At 41.3% G+C, this 22,918-nt stretch overlaps 1 protein-coding gene across 1 annotated transcript; it reads right to left on the bottom strand.

Moving 5' to 3' along the window:
• Nucleotides 1-1,481: 1,481 nt before the first annotated feature.
• Nucleotides 1,482-22,633, bottom strand: LOC118802731 (H-2 class I histocompatibility antigen, alpha chain-like). Its single transcript, XM_036563196.1, has 8 exons — nucleotides 22,456-22,633; nucleotides 19,736-20,002; nucleotides 18,529-18,804; nucleotides 17,671-17,955; nucleotides 14,590-14,712; nucleotides 13,473-13,520; nucleotides 11,032-11,195; nucleotides 1,482-3,137 (listed from the first exon to the last, which is right to left on the bottom strand). The coding sequence occupies exons 1-7, from the start codon at nucleotides 22,520-22,522 to the stop codon at nucleotides 11,062-11,064; spliced, it is 1,200 nt and encodes a 399-aa protein (XP_036419089.1). The 5' UTR covers nucleotides 22,523-22,633; the 3' UTR covers nucleotides 1,482-3,137; nucleotides 11,032-11,061.
• Nucleotides 22,634-22,918: the final 285 nt, after the last annotated feature.

The raw sequence follows: 22,918 nt of genomic DNA, 5'->3' as shown, positions 1-22,918 counted from the left end.
TGAGTTAGAAACCAGAAAGAGGCAACTTGTTATAGGCAGGCATGATAAAAAGACTGTTGGAAATGTTGGGATAGAATGAGGTCAGACAGCATATACACACCCTGAAACCTATTTTTTTTTAATTACGCTGCTTACTGGGCAGCACTACATACAGATTGACCCTGCAGTCAAGCCTGAGGTGTACAGTCCAAGCAGGGTAGCTTGAGGTCTTATGGACTCATCATGCACATTAACAATAAAGTTTCCTGAATGTTTTTGACCAGGATGTACAGTTGTGGGAAAAAAAAAAACTTTAATTGGTATAGAACTTTTTATATAGCTCGTCCGTGTCTTATTCAGTAAAAATGTTTTTTCAGTTGAAAGTTTTTCTTTATGGAACCAAAAGTGGATCCTGTAGGGAATCACTCTAAAGAACTTTTATTTTCTGCTTTATTTTAAGAGATACAAATCACTTTTAGCATATCTATATTCACCATACCACTGAGACATTTAGCTGGTTGTTTGCTTTGTAATAACACCCATCTGCTCAGTTCAGGGCTCAGGTATGTGTCTGTTTCAGTGCTGGGTTGCAGCACAGGTTTAGGTAACTTAGCTATGAGCAAATACAGATTACTGTACCAAATACACCAAAAGGAAGTTCCTGTTACTCTTTCCTGTGCTTCCTGTGTTTCCTGTGCTAACATTTTTGGAATCTCATCATCATCTGAGTTATCCCAGATGGAATTCCACCATGATGTTTACAACAGAAACATTTAAAGTGATTACAACACTAGAAGACATCTTTAAAACGACTACACTGAGCTGTAAGGGTGCTTCGCAGATGAAGAAGTGTTAAGTTCAAGTCTGATACATCCAGGTGTGGAATAGTGCTGATGCACTAAGGTGAGCTTACCTGGAATAACAGAAGAAAGATCCTGCTGGGGAAAGATGAACTGGCTGTATCTCATGTCAGAGGTGGAATGAAAATGTTCAAGAGGTCAAAAGCAGACGATCATGAAATGCTGAAAAGCTCATGCTGAACAGCAGCTTTGTTATAAGACATTTATAACAAACATTTAAGCTAAACTTCAGAGATTTAAATTCTTTATTCAGTTTAAATGTTGAAATGGAAGTGGAAGAATCTTGAAAACCTTGGACAAGACTTATTTACTTCTTTATTTACAGTGTAAAAACATACTCAAAAGACATAAATACACAGTCCAAATAAACAAATGCAAATGCACGTTTTCTGGATTCAGCAAGACTCTGAAGAATGTATATACAATAATGCTGATGTATCTGACTGTTGAGTGCTGAAAAAGAGCTGGAAATTAAAACTTTAAAACTGACTTGGAATTTTAAGAGAGAGATTAGATGATGAGTGAGAGAGAAACAGAAAGAGAGAGAAAAAAAGAGCGAGAGAAGAAAATTCATTTTTTGTATCCTTTCACTTTTTAGGACAAACAGCATGAATAACCTGAAGGGCTCAATTGCCTGTCAGTTTGCACTGATGATATAAACATTCCTGAAAGCGTTGGACTGCGTGACATCAGGTCACACAGGAAATCCCAGTTTCAAACACCAATCAGCTCAGAGCGATAGATTCATTTTTAATCCAGTTTTAAGACCCCATCAGTGGAAGCGTCAGATAGCCACACATTCTTGTCTCAGGAAAGTTCTGTGTTCTCTGTTCTTAAAAGTAAATATGCTAAAAGGGTTCTCTAGAGCAGGGGTTCTTAACCTTCTTCACACTGTGGCCCTCTTTTGGGGTTGAAACTATTTCCGAACTCCTGCATTGCCAATCTGCCCACCCAGCTCTCCAGCCCCCTGCCCCCAAAATCCCACACACCAAGAAATTAGAGAAGAATAATTAGATACCAAGTCTACTCACGTACTGGACCTGCATTCCTTAGTAAGCATTTTACCACAAACCTCAGATCTTTAGTCTGGTATAGTATTTGGTAACCACAAATACTTAAAGGTCAGCAGGCAATAAAGACCCTTGGAGCCACTCAGGAGTCAACATTAATTTTTCTCTGTGTTTGATACAGCATATGTTGTGTAGCACCACTCTCACCACACTGCAACCCGCGGGTTAAGAACCCCTGCTCTAGAGCATTGCCATCAAAGAACCACTTCCACTGGATGAGATTTGTGTTTACAGTTTAATGAAGTTATATTTTACATTTTATAGCTGCTGTGAAAATGGGTTAAAAAGGTTCTTTGGACTTGAACATCTCATTTAGAGAAATGGTTCCTTAAAGCAGTGGTTCTCAAACTGGTCCTCAGGGACCGAGTTTGCAGCGGGTTGGGCTGGAGCAAAAATGTGGATCATCTGGGCTGCTTTGAGAACTACTGCTTCAAATAACCATGAACTGAAGGGTTCCTTAGATTCTTCTGTGGCATCACTCTTTTAAACACTTTGCCATCTTATTTTACGAACCCTTTTTTAATTTGTCAGTGTGCTGTAGAGACAGACGAACCTTATATCTCCAAGTTGTGGATCATCACTACGGAATGTTCCTGAGGGAACAACAATATCCTGATGCTGAGTTTAGTCCCCATATCTGCACAATGGACGCAGGCAGATCCACCAAGTTCTCTAACTGTCTCAAGAAAAGTGACCTCCAATGTCTCTGAGGTCACATTCAGCAACTGTGTTTTTCTTGGCACCCCATCAGGAGCCTCAATGCCACACATTCTGAAAGGTTTTGATTGGTCTTAAAAAAAAAACATAACTGAGGCCTTTTGTAAAGTACGCACTGCTGTGTAGTCCTTACACTGGCATTTCAGCGTCCAGTGGGCCAAGAGAGGTCAGAATAAGGTCCGCATCTTCTTTTCAGACATTCAGTGCCATGAATCCACTGTACATCCAAATGAGTGACATTTCCCCGCTGTGGGATTAATAAGGGTCCCTTAATCACTAGCTTCACTGCTGCACATGCTAAATAGTAAATAGTAACAAGCCCTTTGGAGAGTTTGCTCCTCTGCGTAAACTTGATCTTGGTATTTCAGTGTATAGTAGGTCGAGAGAGGCCAGAATAAGGTCCATATCTTCTTTGAATACAATCAGTGCCTTTGAATTCACTGTACATCCATCCACCTGTTACGATGTACATGTTAGAAGATGGAGAGGCCAGACAAATCCCCACCGTCACCTAGAGGGAGGGTCAGGGGTAGACAGAAATCAATTAACTTGAAAACAAAATAATGCCAGTGTGACATCAATAAACAGAAGATTTACAACATAACTGATCTCATTTTATCTTTGTTAGCTTCCATTTCAGACCTAACTGGGCTGATGGTGATGCTGCTCTCACTCTTGTAGGTGACGTCCTGATAGTTTTGAGTTTTTCAGGTGTGACCATATTTCATTGTAGTCTGTGTGTGTAATTTACAGTTTGGGACCATAAAATTGTGCTATATTTAAAATGATAATTACTTAGTAAGGCTTATTAATTTAGGCCTTTAGATTTTTGTCAGTACTTAAGTGGGTTATAACAGTCAGGTTCAGTGTCATTAAATTAAACAAAGGTAAATTAAAGATATATTAAAACATTAAGGAGTCACTGAATATATTATACACATTAATAAAGTATAACTGTCTTTATTCACAAAGAAGTTTGAGCTCACTAAAAAACAATAAGAACAGTCCTGTCCTGCCACAATACATTTGTGAAAGCTGTTTTACATTATATATAAATAGTTTGTTGTTCTCTGAAAGACCACTAGGTGTCAGTAGCTATGTAGCAGCCTCTCACATAGCAGGAAGTGAGAGCAGGTCCAACTCATGGGAGTTAGCTGTATTGTATCTCGGTCAATCCAGTGAGATCTGCACACATCCAAATGCCTATGATAGCATCGTGGGTATGTACATATTGTTTTTATCTTAATCTATCATCGTAGACCCTAAATTGTACATTTTCAGAGTTGTTATGTTAAGGATTGATTGGGGTGCCATTTGTGGCAGTTTATACATGTGTTTAGACGTGAGAATGGGTGTATGAACATGATACAGTGTGATTCCTTGTTTGCATTTGGGATAATTATACACTAACCAGTCGCAGTAAAACACAAAAGATTGTATTTCATTTGTTGGTTAATGTTAAAGGGGAACATATTGTTGAATACTGTTTTTCTGTATTTTAGTTTCACCTTTCCTTGCAACAATAAACCTGTGGACAAGGGCCAACTGTCTTCAGAGTGGTGATGTTAAGGAGAGAGTTTATCTGTCTGTCAGCACATAGGACAGAACAGTGAAACCACGTCTTTCTGGAGGGCATAGGATAACGCAGTATAGACTGGCAGATAACAGTAACGTCTTCACACAACCAGTGAACGACTGTCAGAGTTGGCCTAAACAGAGATATACTAAACTGTGCCAAGATGGAGGAAACCTTTTCCTTAAAGACACGCTCTCGTGCTTCGTGTTCCTCAGTACGATTTAGTACATCATCAACCGGGTCTGCTGCAGCCAGAGCATGAGCGAGAGCAGAAGCAGCAAAAGCATGTCTTTCCTTTGCTGAAGAGGAACTTAGCCTAAAAGTGGAAAAGGCTAAGTTGGAAGCATCTATGGAAATGCTAAATTACAAGAAAGAGACTGCTGCTGCCATTGCCGAAGCAGAAGCACTCGAAGCTGCAGCTGATTTCAATATGGAGAAACTTGGCTGCAGGTTAAGTTTAAATTCTGTTCCCTTGGATGCTGCACAGCGAACAGAGCAATATGTTGTCAAGCAAGCCCAAGTACAAGAGAAAGAGTTCCAGCAAGATGGGGATGGTCTCTTACCAAAAACAGAGCCAAGTTCTAGCTACAGTGTTCCATCTTCTCATCTTAAACCTGAAGCCAAACCATTTGTTCCAGACCAAATCAACACTGCTTCCCAGTCAAACCATTGGTTTTACCTCACAACAGCCTTACACCTGTGAAGATGAAGGTCACTATGTACCACATAAAGTTAGGTTCAAGAGCAACCATGCTTCTTCAGTGCAACATTTCACACCTTCAAAAGATGAAAATTGTCCCACTCCTTCATCCTACCCTATGGGCCCAAACTCCGGTGATGGCAGCTCGTATGTTCATGACTTTATGAGATACCTTGCTCGACGTGAAGTTGTAGCTACAAGTTTACTTCAGTTTAATGATAAACCTCAGAACTACAGAGCCTGGAAACGTTCATTTCAGTCAGCTACAAGTGGATTAAATCTAACACCAAGTGAGGAGATGGACCTTCTGCTAAAATGGCTAGGCAAGGAGTCAGCAGGATATGTTGAACAGATAAGGGCAATACATATCAACCATCTAGAAGCAGGGTTGGCTATGACATGGGACAGGCTTGAACAAATCTATGGCTCAACAGAGGTAATAGAAGAAGGAGACCTGCCTGGTCTCTCCTTCCTCGACACAGCAAGAGGAGTGAACCCAATTGTACAGAAGCTCCTGTTTCGTTTGCAGGAAAAGTGGGCATCAGTTGGTGCATCTTACAAGCGGCAAAAGCATGTTACCTACCCTCCCTTTGCCTACTTTGTAGACTTTGTTCAACAGGAAGCTAGCATTGGAAATGATCCAAGCTTCAACTTCATGTCACATACAGATATGGTTCCCAGGACAGAAAAGACAGTTTGGAAGTCAAACAAACTACCTGACGTTGCTGTCCATAAGACAGAAGTGTTGCCCAGTGGCATTTTTGATTCTATTGAGTATCCAAGCAAGGGTGATGATTGCAACAAGCTGTGCCCCATAAAAGACCACACCCTCTACGTGAATGCCGTGCATTCAGAGAAAGGCCCATTGAAGATCGTAAGGCATATTTAAAGGAGAATAAAGTGTGCTTTAAATGCTGTTCCTCGTCATCACATATTGCTAGGAACTGTAAAACTAAAATTCAATGTTCTGAATGCAAAAGTGAAAGACACCATGTAGTGCTTCACCCTGGACCTGCACCATGGAAGGAAAAGGTGGACTCTGCTCCAGAGCACGGCGGGGAGAATATGAAAGCTACATCTCAATCTGATGTCACCAGCAAATGCACAAAGATCTGTGGTGGAGATCTGACAGACCGGTCCTGCTCTAAAATATGCCTGGTAAAGGTATATCCAGCTGGTCACAGAAACAAAGCAGTGAAACTGTACGTGATCCTAGATGAACAAAGCAACAGGTCCTTAGTTCGTTCACAGTTCTTCGAGGTGTTCAATGATCAAAGCCCAGGGGCTCCTTATACATTGAGAACATGTGCAGGGGTAAAGGAATTGGTAGGAAGACGAGCCAGTGGTTATGAGGTGGAATCCCTGGATGGAACTGTCCATATTCCATTGCCTAGTCTTATAGAATGTAATGACATTCCTAATAACCAAGATGAGATACCAACTCCTGATGTGGCTCTTCACCATGCACACCTCAAGTCAGTGGCACACTTCATCCCAGAAGTCGACCCTCAAGCCCCAATTATGCTTCTTCTAGGTCGGGACATAATTAGAGTGCATAAAGTCCGCAAACAGGTGAATGGTCCACACAGCCTGCCTTATGCACAGAAGCTGGATCTAGGGTGGGTCATTGTAGGCAATGTATGTCTAGGTAGCGTCCACAAACCCCAGACAATCAGCACTTTCTACACCAACACCACAGAGCTACAGCGCCCTACGTTCTTTGATCCATGTCCTAATGTATTCCGTATCAAAGAAAAGTACAGCGATGTCCAGGTGCTTAATCACTGTCCCCCATTGTCTGAGGAGAATTGTTCCTGTGAGAGTGACCACCTGGGACGCACTGTTTTCAAGAGGACCAAGGACGACATTAAGATTGCTCCTTCAATCCAAGATGCATCCTTCATGAAAATAATGGATGAGGGACTACAGAAAGATTCAAACAACAGTTGGATTGCACCATTACCCTTTAAGTGTCCAAGGCAGCGACTCCCCAACAACAGACCCCAAGCACTTAAGCGTCTTATGTCCCTCATGCGCAACTTTGACAAGAAGCCTGAAATGAGAGATCACTTCCTCAGCTTCATGGACAAGATGTTTAAGAATGGCCATGTTGAGTTGGCTCCTCCTCTCAGGGAGGAAGAAGAACGATGGTACCTGCCAATGTTTGGAGTGTATCATCCAAAGAAACCAAAGCAAATCAGAGTGGTGTTCGATTCTAGTGCCAAATACAATGGTGTATCGCTCAACGATGTACTGTTAACTGGGCCTGACCTAAACAACACACTGATTGGTGTACTGATATGCTTCAGAAAAGAAGCAATTGCCTTTACAGCAGACATAGAACAGATGTTCTGTTGTTTTTTGGTAAAAGAAGATGACAGGAACTTCCTCCGTTTTCTCTGGTATCTGGACAATGACATTTCCAAAGAAATTGTGGATTATCGCATGAGGGTCCACGTCTTTGGTAATAGCCCCTCGCCTGCAGAGGTTATTCATTGTCTACACCAGTCAGTGCAGGGCGAAGGGTTCCATGTCGACCCAGATGTTAAGCACTTTGTGATGCGCGACTTTTATGTCGATGACGGTTTGAAGTCTATGCCTGCTGTGGAAGCTGCTGTTGACTTGCTTAAAAGGACACTCTCTCTAGATCAAACCTGAGGCTGCATAAAATTGCAGCAAACAGCAAAGAGGTCATGAAAGCTTTTCCGTCTAAAGATCATGCAAGCGACCTTAAGGACCTAGACCTTGGAGTAGATCTGCTGCCAGTGCAACGCAGTCTGGGACTCAATTGGGACCTCCAAACAGACTGCTTCCTCTTCAGTGTATCTGATGAGATAAAACCTTCCACTCGACGAGGTGTCTTATCCACAGTCAACAGCCTCTATGATCCTCTTGGGTTTTGTAGCCCCAGTTACAATCCAGGGCAGGGAGATTCTTAGAGAAATCACTGTTGAGAACAGTGACTGGGATGTGCCATTAACCCAAGAAATGGAGGAGGTTTGGGTGTCATGGAGAACCTCTTTAGCAGAGCTATCCAATCTTTCCATCCCCAGACCCTATACTGAAACTTCACCTTCAGCGGCTGTCAGAAGGGAATTGTGTGTCTTTTTGGATGCATCAACCAAGGCTATTGCTGCAGTGGCATATATATGAAAGTCACAGATGTTGCTGGCAACAGTCATATTGGGTTTGTAATGGGAAAAGCCAAGCTGGCCCCCCGGCCTGAGCACACAGTACCGAGATTGGAACTTTGTGCCGCAGTGCTTGCTGTTGAGTTAGCAGACCTAATCTCAGGAGAACTAGACCTTCAGATTGATGCCATAACGTATTACTCGGACAGCAAGGTCGTTCTGGGCTACATTTGTAATGAAACCAGGCGCTTTTATGTCTACGTCAATAATCGGGTACTTCGCATCTGAAGATCCTCCCATCCAGACCAGTGGCACTATGTGCCATCAGACCAGAATCCTGCAGATCATACAACACGTTTCGTGACTGCAAGCCATTTGAAAGACACAAACTGGCTAAGTGGACCCAAATTTCTGTCTGCACCCCAGCCAAACACCTCTGAGAGCAGCTTTGAGCTTGTTGATCCAAGCTCAGACCCAGACATCCGGCCTTTAGTGTCCACTTTAAGCACTATGGACAGTTGGTGGGAAGAGGAAAGTAAGCAGCATCATACATCAGTGTGTAACATGTAGACGGCTAAGAGCTCCACTTGGCAACCAAAAAATGGCCAGCCTTCCAGCAGATCGTCTTTCCACAGATCCTCCATTCACAAATGTGGGATTAGATGTGTTTGGCCCTTGGAGTGTCTCCTCACGCCGAACCAGAGGAGGACTCTCACAAAGTAAATGGTGGGCTGTGATCTTCACATGTTTGAGTATAAGAGCTGTTCATATTGAGGTAATAGAATCCCTCGACACATCCAGCTTCATCAATGCGCTAAGGCGTTTTCTTGCTGTGCGCAGGCCAGTGAAACATATCCGTTCGGATCGTGGCACAAACTTTGGTGCTTGCAAGGACTTAAAGATACCTTCGAACATTGATGGTGCAGCTGTGAAGACTTACCTATCAGACCATGGCTGTGTATGGACCTTCAATCCACCACACGTTCCCATTTCGGTGGAACATGGGAAAGAATGATTGGTCTTGCAAGGAGAATTCTGGACTCCATGTTTCTCCAGCTGAAAGGAACACTTACTCATGAAGTGCTGGTTACCTTTATGGCCGAAGTATCAGCCATTATCAATTCCAGGCCTCTTGTTCCCATGACAACTGACCCAGATGATCCATTTATTCTTACACCAGCAACTCTTCTGACACAAAAGGTGAATGTTGTTCCTGTTCCTGCAGGGGGGTTTGGAGAATCAGACCTCTACAAGCGCCAGTGGCGACAAGTTCAGCACCTGTCCAACACTTTCTGGGATAGATGGCGAAAGCAGTATCTCCCAACTTTATAGGCATGCAAGAAGTGGCAGTCCATTCAACCAAACATTGAAAAAGGAAGTGTTCTCCTCAAGGACAGCCAGGTTCCTAGGAATGAATGGCCCCTTGGACTAGTAACACAGACCTTCCCAAGCAAAGATAAGAAAGTGCGTCAGGTTGAGATTAGGATCATGAAGCCTGGTAAGGCTACACTTTTCCTTAGGCCTATTACCGAGGTGATACTTCTTCGTCCTCCAGATGCATAGATATATGACGTGTCGTGATTATCGAGTGATGCGTACCCACATCAGACGGGGAGTGTCCTGCCACAATACATTTGTGAAAGCTGTTTTACATTATATATAAATAGTTTGTTGTTCTCTGAAAGACCACTAGGTGTCAGTAGCTATGTAGCAGCCTCTCACATAGCAGGAAGTGAGAGCAGGTCCAACTCATGGGAGTTAGCTGTATTGTATCTCGGTCAATCCAGTGAGATCTGCACACATCCAAATGCCTATGATAGCATCGTGGGTATGTACATATTGTTTTTATCTTAATCTATCATCGTAGACCCTTAGTTTCTGGAAATTGTACATTTTCAGAGTTGTTATGTTAAGGATTGATTGGGGTGCCATTTGTGGCAGTTTATACATGTGTTTAGACGTGAGAATGGGTGTATGAACATGATACAGTGTGATTCCTTGTTTGCATTTGGGATAATTATACACTAACCAGTCGCAGTAAAACACAAAAGATTGTATTTCATTTGTTGGTTAATGTTAAAGGGGAACATATTGTTGAATACTGTTTTTCTGTATTTTAGTTTCACCTTTCCTTGCAACAATAAACCTGTGGACAAGGGCCAACTGTCTTCAGAGTGGTGATGTTAAGGGGAGAGTTTATCTGTCTGTCAGCACATAGGACAGAACAAGTCCATATACCTAAATATACATTCACCATGTATTTTTGCAAATTCAAAGATTAAAAAAAAAGATTTTAAAATGGTTAGTATTCCATTATTTGCTGCTCTATTTTGTTTTCAAGTTGTCAGTGTCACTAATCATTTTCACTATTTGTTATGTACTTTATTAAAGTCTCAACTGAATTGTTCAGATGTTCAGAGAAGTTGTAGCTGGAAGCTACATTGTCACTGTGTAACAGAGACGTGTAGAATTCGTCTGTGAACATTAATAATCTTTCTGAGATATTTTTTTATAATTTGCCAAAACCAAAATGTGAGTTTGTGTTTGGTGCTCAGTGAGTCGCCAGACGTCATATTTTCAACCTATGAGGGGAAATCTAAACATTTCGCTTCAGTGAAACAGTTACCTGATCCTGAGACTGTAAGTAATGTTATTCTGCTGGTAAATGATGTTTTCAGCATGTGTGAGATCTGTGTGTCTCAGTCTAGGCTGTGTCTCAACAGCAGCTTTAAAACTCTGACACAAATTTACACCTGAGTTTAAAAGGCAAAACTGGCTACAGTGAGCTGCTCAAACCTTAGTAAGTCCAGCAGACGATTTAATCAGCCACACTTCTAACATCTCCACCCAGTTAACTCAGCTCTCCCTCAAATTCATATGCAGGAAGAGAAGTGCATCCTGGGGTTTTCAATGCACGCAACACAGAAACTGTAACATACGTTCTACTGTAAGACTGAAGGGTTTCAACCACACAAGTCCACATTTACAGACTACTTACCATCATCTGCAGGAGCTTAAACTCCTGAAGTCAGCAGCATGTCTCCTCCTCCACTTGACAAGACTGACCATTTGTTATTTTTGGTTGATCATCAGTGGAGTTTCCTGGCAGCATTGGCTTTTTCTCTTCACTCCCATTATCTGACTCATCATTGCTGGTCCCACCTGAAAGTGAGAAGGTTAGTGGGGGGGGCTTGTTAAAATCATACAGGGCAGCTTTTATGTCTCTACAGGAATCAGAAACACAGCTGAATGTAAACTGGGCTGAATGTCCCCAAATCTTTGCTGTACAACAAAGAGCACAGGATTCATTCACTGATACTCACACAGTGAGTTTTACATATTACACACCACAGTTATGTCTCATTAAACCCTACAATCCACAGAAGATAAACACATCTTATCCAGACGAAACATCACCTTGAGTCACACAAACCCACAAATGTGAGAATTTTCTCGTTAAAAATTACGATAACCATTGTTTTATCTTAGTTTAATGTTGTTTCAGTGTATTATGGTTGTTTTCTTCATAACATAACATTTAACAATGAGGGGTAAATGGGGGGGAAAATCCCTCCTTAAAACTGGTGTAATTTACTGTAAAATTAAATCATGTCTGTGAACATGTTTATTATAAAATATAACCTGCTCAGGTCACATTTTATGCTTTATGAAGTGTGAGGTGCTAAAAGTGAGGCAGCGCACCCAGATTTCAGGATTGTTTACCTGCAACTGCTAAAAGAAATGAAAACATCGGAACTTTAAATGAATCTGAACGCAGTAAAGTTCAGTGTGTTTGTTTTAGAGTTTGAGTTTTTATATTTTATCCATATATTTTCAATATATGAAGTAGCTGCAGTAGCCGTTCACTGTTTAGGAGCCAAATCACTTCCCTGACCTGCTGACCGCTTTTTTTAAAACAAAGCAGCCGAACACTGTCTTTACACTTAGACACTGAATAATGTCCAGGGCTTTCTTTTTTATTAGCCATTATATCTTTGAGTGCTGAATCTCAGTGTGTGACTGTGTAACACAGTCATTACCGCAACACACATCAGCAATCTGATTGGTTGCTGCTCAGCTCATTTGCATAAAGTTTGTCCAGAAGGCGAGAGAGCAGAGAAATTAGTATCAGCGGTTTAACGTGTCAGTAACAATGAAATCAGCAAAAAAGTCAAATGAAAAAAGGTGAATAATTGTACATGACGTCATCGTTCACGTCACATAAACGCTGCTAAAATTTCAGCTCCCCAACCTTAAACATCTTCCCACGTCACTGAACACTAGAGGTAATTTCTGAAATTCTGAGTAAGAATGTTAACATGTATTAGATTAATAACTAAACTCAAAAACAAGGATTTTGTGCCAGAGTCAAAAGGAAAAACTCTATAAAATAGAAATCTAATCTGCACAACTGAACCTCAAGTGTGAAATGACAGTAACACTCACCTGTGGGCTTGCATCGCTCTCTTGCACATTCTTGAATTAAAGATTTTTGACATTATAATGAAGTGTGGAGAAAGATCATACACTAAAAAACACTGCATTGATTCACACTAAGAATTTTAATATTTCTATTAACTGACATTTAATTTTAAGAAAATCACAAAAAAGGCTTTAAAAAGCTGCTGTTAAATGTGCAGTTCTGTCAGTTCAGATCATCATCCTGATAAACACAGCAGTTCAGTAAAGATGTCTCAGTGTGTAGAGACTCAGAGCTCAGATCACAATTACAGTCTAATTAATCTCACCTGACAATTGACCTAACAATGGGGGGTAAATGGGGGGAATCCCTCCTTATACTCAGTGTTAATACACTGTAAAATTAAATCATATCTGTGAACAAGTTTATTATAAAATATAACCTGCTCAGGTCACATTTTATGCTTTATGAAGTGTGAGGTGCTAAAAGTTGGGCAGCGCGCCCAGATTTCAGGATTGTTTACCTGCAACTGCTACAGATCTGAACTGTAAATGAATCTGAACGCAGTAAAGTTCAGTGTGCTTGTATTAGAGTTTGAGTTTTTAGATTTTATTCATATATTTTCAACCCCTGCAGTAGCCGTTCACTGTTTAAGAGCCGAATCACCTCCCTGACCTGCTGACCGCTTTGGGGGCGTCACTAAAACACTCCCAGGTTGAGGTTAAAGAGGGAAGTGTGGTCAGAGCTGTTGGCGGTTCTGAACCACAAATCAGCCGAACTCTGTCTTTACACTCAAACACAGAATAATGTCCAGCGCTTTGAACACATTCCTGTGTTATTAACCCTTATCTCTCCATTTGAGAGCTGAATCTCAGTGTCTGTGATTTGTACCAGAGGCTAAAGGAGAAACTCACAGTGTGGAGATAAGAAAGACAATCTAATCTGTAAAACTGACCCTCAAACTGAACCTGTATCACCAAACACGATGACCAGAAGTGGGAAATGACAGTAACACTCACCATCCGGCTGAGGATTCACAGGCTCGGCTTGTACGTCTCCTGCACCTCCTTGAATTAGACATAAAATAGTATGTAATTTAAATTAATTAAATAAATTATTCATTTTTTAATGTAAAAATATTTTATGTTTACATTTTGATGCCCAACTACTGACCACCTGAACCCACAGTGATGGACTACTTATTGCTATTTAAGCTACAGTTTGATAATGATTGTCTTTTTTACCTGAAAGTAAAAACTGTATTTATAATCCAAAACAAAACTATTCATCCACAACCTGGATCTATTTAAAAAGAGTAAAAGTCACATTCAGAATCTCTGCAGACGTTCATACGAGTCAGCTGGACGTGCTCTACACGACTTAGAAAACACATTTAAACTGATCTGTACCTGAGTGTGCGCTAAACTCAGCCGTCTCTGTCTTAACGGCCAGTTCTGTTTTAACTTTCTTCCTGCTCTGGATAGACGGCTCACTAACCAGAGTCTCCACAGCTCTACCTCTGACCGCTGCTGAGATATCACCATTTGACTGACCTGAACAAAGTCTAGATATAAATCACTGTTTCTGTGTGACCTGCAGGCAGATTATCTCACTCTCTTTAGATGCGCTGCTACTGGAGACTCACTGTTCACTGATAAAACTTAAAACAGGTAAAAGTCTCTGTAATTCTTGAATATTTGAATTAGCAAATATGATTAAATATGTGTTGCAGCCCTAAATAACACAGCTGGAATAAGACTAACAATGAAACAGTAAAACATTATAAATATTAAGTGACTACACTATACTGTGACATGTGCATGCACAGCAGGGCCGCTCTGTGGGTACTAGAGACTGTTAGAACGGCGTCTCTGCTAAGAACTGACCGGCTGATGTGAAATTCTAAAGGGAGGGTCTTTACGGTTCTGGTTATTATAAAGTTTTCTGCCAATTTCACCTCTAAAGCTGCCACTAATGTCACACACTGAGGTTAAGAATAGCTGGAAACATCAGTGACAGCACTGATCTAGTAAAATTCTGGAGATGTTCTGTGGGCAGAGTCCATGGTGGAGTATTTACATCACTGTTAATGTTCCTTCTTTAAACAGAGTCTGTACTGATTCAGTCTATACTCACCTCTACTTTTACTCTTCTTTATACAAAAATATATGATCACAGCCAGCAGAGCCACCACTCCTACAGTCACTCCTACAATCACTCTTACAATCACACCATCCTGGCAGTCACTGCATTTTCCATCTGCAGACAAAAAAATATCACCATTTGACTGAAATGCCTGAAATTCATCTAGCACTCCAGAAAAGCTTCATCCTGTGGAAACAGATACACTTAAACACATCTGGGTGAGTCTGGATCTCTATTGAACCTCCACCATTACAACCACCATCAGAGCTCAGGATCTAGTGTGATCTAATAGAAGACCTACTGTAAGACCTACAGTACGACCTACAGTACAACCTACAGTAGGACCTACTGTAAGACCTACTGTAAGACCTGCTGTAAGACCTACTGTACGACCTACAGTACGACCTACAGTAAGACCTGCTGTAAGACCTACAGTACGACCTACAGTAAGACCTGCTGTAAGATCTACTGTAAGACCTGCTGTAAGACCTACAGTACGACCTACTGTAAGACCTGCTGTAAGACCTGCTGTAAGACCTGCTGTACGACCTACAGTACGACCTACTGTAAGACCTGTTGTAAGACCTACAGTAAGACCTGCTGTAAGACCTACAGTACAACCTACAGTAAGACCTGCTGTAAGACCTACTGTAAGACCTGCTGTACGACCTACAGTATGACCTACTGTAAGACCTGCTGTAAGACCTACAGTACGACCTACTGTAAGACCTGCTGTAAGACCTGCTGTAAGACCTGCTGTACGACCTACAGTACGACCTACTGTAAGACCTACTGTACAACCTGCTGTAAGACCTGCTGTAAGACCTGCTGTAAGACCTACAGTACGACCTACAGTACGACCTACTGTAAGACCTACTGTAAGACCTACAGTAAGACCTGCTGTAAGACCTACTGTAAGACCTACAGTAAGACCTGCTGTAAGACCTACAGTAAGACCTGCTGTAAGACCTGCTGTAAGACCTACAGTATGACCTACAGTAAGACCTGCTGTAAGACCTACTGTAAGACCTACTGTAAGACCTACAGTACAACCTACTGTAAGACCTACTGTAAGACCTACAGTACAACCTACTGTAAGACCTACTGTAAGACCTGCTGTAAGGCCTACAGTACGACCTACTGTAAGATCTGCTGTAAGACCTACTGTAAGACCTACAGTATGACCTACTGTAAGACCTACAGTACGACCTACTGTAAGACCTGCTGTAAGACCTACTGTAAGACCTACTGTAAGACCTACAGTACGACCTGCTGTAAGACCTACTGTAAGACCTACAGTACGACCTACAGTACGACCTACTGTAAGACCTACTGTACGACTGTTCAATTCATTTCAAGTGATGATGCATGATTTTTTAATTTGTTTTATACATATATTGTTTATATTTGATTCCTATTTGAAACAGATCCTAAGTAGGAATGCGTCCAGTTTAAGTATAAAAAATAAAATAACATCTGGATCTTTTGAAAAACAGATAAGCTTCTTTCTCTGATCATTCTCATATTTAAGAACTATGAGATGTCTGAACTGTATCCTCCACCAGAGGGCGCTGTAGAGCCAGTGTGTAACATTTTGGTCAGCGGTTCTAAGAGGTTCTAAGGAAGTATAGTGTGTGTGTATATATATATAGACCATACAGAGTGCAGCTATAGCACATAAGAAGTGTTGACACCTGCTGATGAACAACTCAAGCTCAGTTTACACTCTATAGATTTAACAGAATTAAATTCTCACAGCAGCAAACACACTTTTTCAAATCATGCCTTACAAATTTGAGTATCAAATTTGACAGAAATTATAATATTAATGTACAACTGAAATGGGGCGTTGGGGAAGTAATTCCAGATATGGACCACTCTAGAGAATTAGTTTAAACTTCTGATCTATTTAAACCCCAGTCATTAATAGAGATAGTTATAAACTAAATATATACAAAATCATCATTTATAGGGTTCTTTCTATTGGGAGGTGTCTGGCCCAAACCCAAACTGTTGAAAGATTGAAGTTGGAAAATTTAAATGTATCAAGAGTTTAATTTTCAAATAAATAACATTTTTATGTCACTAAAAACACAAAGAGTTTTAGTTTGTAGGCGGAGCTGTATTTTGGCCACACCCCTGCATTTTTGAGCAGGAAGTGAGGCTGCATCTCTCATCCCTCATGGCCACATGGTGAGCAGTTAGATCTTATTGTTTTGAAGTAAATGTATCCCATCATCAACATTCATATAAACTCAGAAGACTCGTGTAGGTTCACTGGTGGTTTTGGATAGTAAATAAAATGTCTATATTTGTGTTGTAGTCATGGCGACCCCTGGTTCCTATCACCACCACTGTAAAGACATTTGAAGCATTTCACACCAAACCACTCTGAATCACCGTTTACATCTAACACGCTCAATTATTTTAGAACAATTGGCAGAAACTTTTTTGTGTTTTAATAAAAAATATGATGACTTTATGTGTACAGCTGTGCACAAAGCTGTGTTTGCTAGGCATGTACTGGCTGTGTTTTTGAGTTCCGCTCAAAACGAGTTAAAATTGTCAGTAGTGGAACAGTCACTACTGAAACATTTTGGTAAAGTTTTGGTAAAGTTGGTAAACATTTGGTAGTTTTGCTAAATTTCCTTTGGGATCAATAAAGTATCTACCTATCTAGCTATCTATCTAGTGTTATGATTGTTTTAGTAGTGACAAAATTAAATGTTTAGTCATTTGTTTTAATAAAATACATATAATTAAGGTCCAGAGTCACTCAAAGCAAAGGGAATTTAGACTAAAGTCCCAGATCAGTTAAAGGTCTGAAATGTGTTTGAGCCAGTTTGCTAGAATGATCCATACTGATGTTGATTAAATCAGACAAATGTTCAGAAGTTTTTTAAATTTTTTTGCTGATTTTTGGTTTCTGTAAATCTACTATTCTACTGCTGTTCAGCAAATATGACAAATACATTACATTAATAACTGCAGTAACTTAAGAATACTCTCCTCTCATAATCTCCTCAAACTGGCTTTCAATCAGCTACAATATCAACAAACAGATATAATTACCCCACTGTTTAATTACTGGTTCTGTGATGGAGCTGTGATTCACATAACAGTCATAATCTGCTGCTTCCTCCTCCTGGATCTCCACACTCTTCCTCAGCTGGTAGGTTCCATCATCATTAGGTCTGACTCCTGAAGATGCTAGTAGATATTCAGGCAGCGAAGTTCTGGACTTCCTCAGTATAATCTCCACGTCTTTGGGGTAGAAGCCTGTGGCCAGGCAGGTCAGGGTCAGCTTCTTCAGGTCAGTTACAGATTTCTTCATAAACACATAAACATTCACTTGAGCTGGAAAGAAAAAAAATGCACAATATAATAAGTCAGTTACCCTTTATTAGTCCCACAACAGGGAAGTTCACCTCCACATTTAACCCATCTGTGCAGTGAAACACTGCATACACATTAGTGAACACACACATACTAGGGGCAGTGAGCACACTGGCCCAGAGCGGTGGGCAGCCCTATACACAGTCATGTCCTGTCAGCTCAGGGGATAAAACCAGCAACCTTCCGGTCACAAGGCTGGTTCCATAACCTCCAGCCCACGACTGCCCCTTTGAGAAGATTTTGGCTTAAAGCACATTTTTTAAAACCCATTCATGGTGGAGGGATACATTTCAGATTTATCACTATTTTCCCATCATCAATATTCCACATAAAAACTGTGTTTACATCTCAATATGGAGGAGTTTAGAAAAATCAGTGGAATTACCCTTTAATACCAAAATCACCACTTCACTCTGTGCACCTACATAACACATAATACCACTACATACATACCACCAACACATATACCACTACAGCTAAAAATAATAATAAATAAATTATTACTCTGATCATAACCACTTTCTAAATACTCACTCTGTTTGGTTTCAGTGGTGTTGTACTCTAAATAAATCTTCAGCCACTCCACACACTCTTGACATCTCTGAACAGGGTTCTGACCACGTCCAGTGTTCCACTTCTCTGTTACTCCATCCTGACCGACTGAGGCTGACCATTTCTTTAAGGTCCAGTTATAAGAGACTAAACTCTCTCCATCGTAGCCGTATTCATTAATGCAGTTTAAACCTGAAACTGAGCCGTCTGAATGTTTTTCACCCTCACAGCCGATTCTCCACTGCAGAGAATGACCATCTGAAATATAAAGAGTGATTCATGTGAGCAAAGACAGACACGGTTTTCTGTCTGTATTACAGCACACGCCGATAATCTCATAGACATGAGCAATGAAATGATCAGCATCATGTCTCTGTGATAAAGTTTTCATTTATCTTTATAAAATTTCATTTATCTATACAAAGTGTGTATATACACATGGACTACTACTACTACTAATAATAATAAAATCATTTTTGAGACGGTTCCTAACTCTGAAGTGGACGCAGGAGAAAACAGTGATTTTGTGTGAGCTTAGTTTTAGTATTTGTCAGATTAAAGCACAGTTCAGTAAAGGTTGCGGTTGTAGTTCACTATTCCCCCTAATTGTGTTCAATCAATGCAGCTCAGCAGTCATGTTTCTAGGGCTACATTCACATTATCAGGTTGAAGTGACACAAATCTGATTTTTTGCCCTAATGTGACTCAGACCTGATGTTTTCAGAGCTGTGTGGACATGTCGCAGCAGAAATCATTTGCTGTCATGAGTTGACATGACAGGTTATGTTCAGTAATATAACGGTGTCAAGTTACCATTACTGGTAATTATCATTACAGATGCCATGATGTTTAATTTGTGTCGCATGCTAATTTAAAATCAAACATAATGTATCTGTCATGACAGTTATACTGTACATAACTGACACTTATATTAATGAACATAAACTGAAATGAAATAAACTGTTATGCTATCATATGCTCATGGCATGGTTATGTCAATGTTATGTAACACCGTTCAAGTAACATTTTTATCTTAAATGTGACATTAATGTTCTATGAACTAGCGCCAGCTCACTATGTTCCTGTTAGCATTTCCCACTGACCACCTGCTCAGATATTTTAATAATATAACATATATATATATATATTTTAATCTAAATTAATTAAAAAGACAAAAGCATTTCCTCACCTGTCTCATTGTGTTTGAAGGCCTTCATTTGGTTGTCGAGGACCTTGTTTAGCTGTTGTCCATCAGACTTCAGCTTTTCAGTGCCATCTTTCCACTCTCTCTCATTTATGTCCTTCATCCAGTCCTGTTTAGCAGTCCTGGTTTCTTTCGTACTGTTGTAAAAGTCAATCTGTCTGTCATCCAGGAGAGTCACTGCACTGAACTCATAGATTCTGTCTGTAGAGCTTTTAGACTGGATAGTGTAGAGATAACACAGAGAGTGTTCATCTGTGGAGAAATAAAAAGACTGGATATTAAACAATGATTTCACTACAATAAACAGGGACAGTAATTAATATGAAGGAATTTCTTGAAGTCAAGTTCAATATCACTTCATTCTTTTGCACTTTTACATTCCGATGCCACCTGAACTGAATCATAATTTACCTCAAGCATATAAAATATAGACATCCTGATCAAGACCTGATTTAATTTCAGGGCTCTTTTAATATCCAGTATCTGCTGATACCGAAGTGTAAACAGTGTTTGTAGTTCACAGATATCACAGTCTCATAGTGGAGGATTCAGGTACACTAAAGTTAGTCAAACAACGAATACAACTTAAGTAAGATTGTCTATTTCTGTGCATCACCTCTATACATTTCTACACTGTCACCACCACCTCTAGAGCACTGTCACCACCACCTCTAGAACACTGTCACCATCGCCTCTAGAACACTGTCACCATCGCCTCCAGAACACTGTCACCACCACCTCTAGAACACTGTCACCATCACCTCCAGAACACTGTCACCATCGCCTCTAGAACACTGTCACCATCGCCTCCAGAACACTGTCACCACCACCTCCAGAACACTGTCACCACCACCTCTAGAGCACTGTCACCATCGCCTCTAGAACACTGTCATCACCGCCTCTAGAACACTGTCACCATCGCCTCTAGAACACTGTCACCATCACTTCTAGAACACTGTCACCACCACCTCTAGAACACTGTCACCACTAACTCTAGAACACTGTCACCATCGCCTCTAAAACAGTGTCACCATCACCTCCAGAACACTGTCACCACCACCTCTAGAACACTGTCACCATCGCCTCCAGAACACTGTCACCACCACCTCCAGAACACTGTCACCACCACCTCCAGAACAATCATCACCTCCAGAACACTGTCACCATCGCCTCTAAAACACTGTCACTATCACCTCCAGAACACTGTCACCACCACCACCTCCAGAACACTGTCACCACCACCTCTAAAACACTGTCACCACCACCTCTAAAACACTGTCACCACCACCTCCATAACACTGTCACCACCACCTCTAGAACACTGTCACCACCACCTCCAGAACACTGTCACCATCGCCTCTAAAACACTATCACCACCACCTCTAAAACACTGTCACCACCACCTCCAGAACACTGTCACCACCACCTCCAGAACACTGTCACCATCACCTCTAAAACACTGTCACCACCACCTCCAGAACACTGTCACCACCACCTCCAGAACACTGTCACCACCACCTCCAGAACACTGTCACCATCGCCTCTAAAACACTGTCACCATCACCTCCAGAACACTGTCACCACCACCTCCAGAACACTGTCACCACCACCTCCAGAACACTGTCACCACCACCTCTAAAACACTGTCACCACCACCTCCAGAACACTGTCACCACCACCTCCAGAACACTGTCACCACCGCCTCCAGAACACTGTCACCATCGCCTCTAGAACAGTCACCATCACCTCCAGAACACTGTCACCATCACCTCCAGAACACTGTCACCATCACCTCCAGAGCACTGTCACCACCACCTCCAGAGCACTGTCACCATCACCTCCAGAGCACTGTCACCATCGCCTCTAAAACACTGTCACCATCACCTCCAGAACACTGTCACCATCACCTCCAGAACACTGTCACCACCACCTCCAGAACACTGTCACCATCACCTCCAGAACACTGTCACCATCGCCTCTGGTGTAAAACACTGGTGTAAATAGAGTGAACAGGGTAAACTAGACTTAGAGCACTGAGATCTGACCAGGCTTCTGTCGCAGATACCAGTTTCCTTCTTCATACTGGAATTTGGGAATTAATCTCTCAACAGCAGCGCACATTCCTCAGTCTACAGACTTCCTCAGCTCTCCTGAGCTTCACTCGCCCCAAAACAAAAACCTCAGATTAGTTTTCTCTGTTCAAGGCCTCCATTTCCGTTCAGCCATTCGTTCATATGTTACCAGATATTATTCTGTTTATACTCCACACAGTGTTACACCGTCTGTACTCTGGAGAATCTTTAGTTAGGTGATTAACTGGACATTCGCCAGTTGAGGCCTTTAATGACCATAAACATTTCAATACAAACTGAACTGAACCGAGCTGAGCTGAACCGAGCTGAGCTGAGCTGAACTGAACTGAACCGAGCTGAGCTGAACCGAGCTGAGCTGAGCTGAACTGAACTGAACCGAGCTGAGCTGAGCTGAACCGAGCTAAGCTTAACCGGCCTTTAGTAAATAGTTAATACTGCAGTTTAATCAGACACTGAATCAGTTTAACCGCACTGATTTACTGACATTAATCAACACTATAAAGAGAATAACTGACACAGTGATCTATAGGTTACCTTATATTCAGTCTGATTCATTTAAAAGTGAAACTAACTTCTCAAACTTCCGTCCGAGTAAGAGGACAGAAAACTCACCTCCAGCAACATCAGGCAGAAGAAAACTCAAACTCAGCAGCGCTAAAACTAAACCAGTATGGATCATCGTCACCTTCGACCACCGTCAGCATCGTCGAAGAAGAGTTATATAAACCATTCTTCGAAAAAGAAAAAGCGGACGAGGGAAAACTTCCTCCACACTCCTGTACGAGGTTCATTCAGAGAACCGACTCTTCGAGTCAGGCTCTTTTATGTGAACGGAGCCGACTCACAAAGCAGGGTTTCCCAGTTAGCCTAAACACTCAGGCCAATAAAACAGGCCTGTCCAGCAGGAGAGGAGCTAAAGACCATTCCCACTGGTCAGTCCTCGAGTTCTCCTGCTTACTGAGAAACGCTGCTCTGTCAAATCCCCGAGTTGAGTTTAAATGAGTTAAAATGTGAAATGAGGGCAGCAGACACAGCATAAAGCTCACCTGAGTAATGTACAGTAATCTCACCTGTA

This window comes from Colossoma macropomum, unplaced genomic scaffold (genome assembly GCF_904425465.1).
Source record: "Colossoma macropomum unplaced genomic scaffold, Colossoma_macropomum, whole genome shotgun sequence".
NCBI classification, from domain to species: Eukaryota; Metazoa; Chordata; class Actinopteri; order Characiformes; family Serrasalmidae; genus Colossoma; species Colossoma macropomum.
Note: the sequence above shows the minus strand (reverse complement) of the source record. Positions and strands in the feature narration are given on the sequence as shown.

Bases quoted from the DNA above. Each gene is read 5' to 3' on its own strand.
- LOC118802731 (XM_036563196.1), bottom strand. From the start codon at position 22,522: ATGATCCATACTGGTTTAGTTTTAGCGCTGCTGAGTTTGAGTTTTCTT. The intron at 18,805-19,735 runs GTGAGGAAATGC...TTTATATTTCAG, and splicing joins CTTCAAACACAATGAGACAG to ATGGTCATTCTCTGCAGTGG. The intron at 11,196-13,472 runs GTGAGTGTTACT...TCTCACTTTCAG, and splicing joins TGTGAATCCTCAGCCGGATG to GTGGGACCAGCAATGATGAG.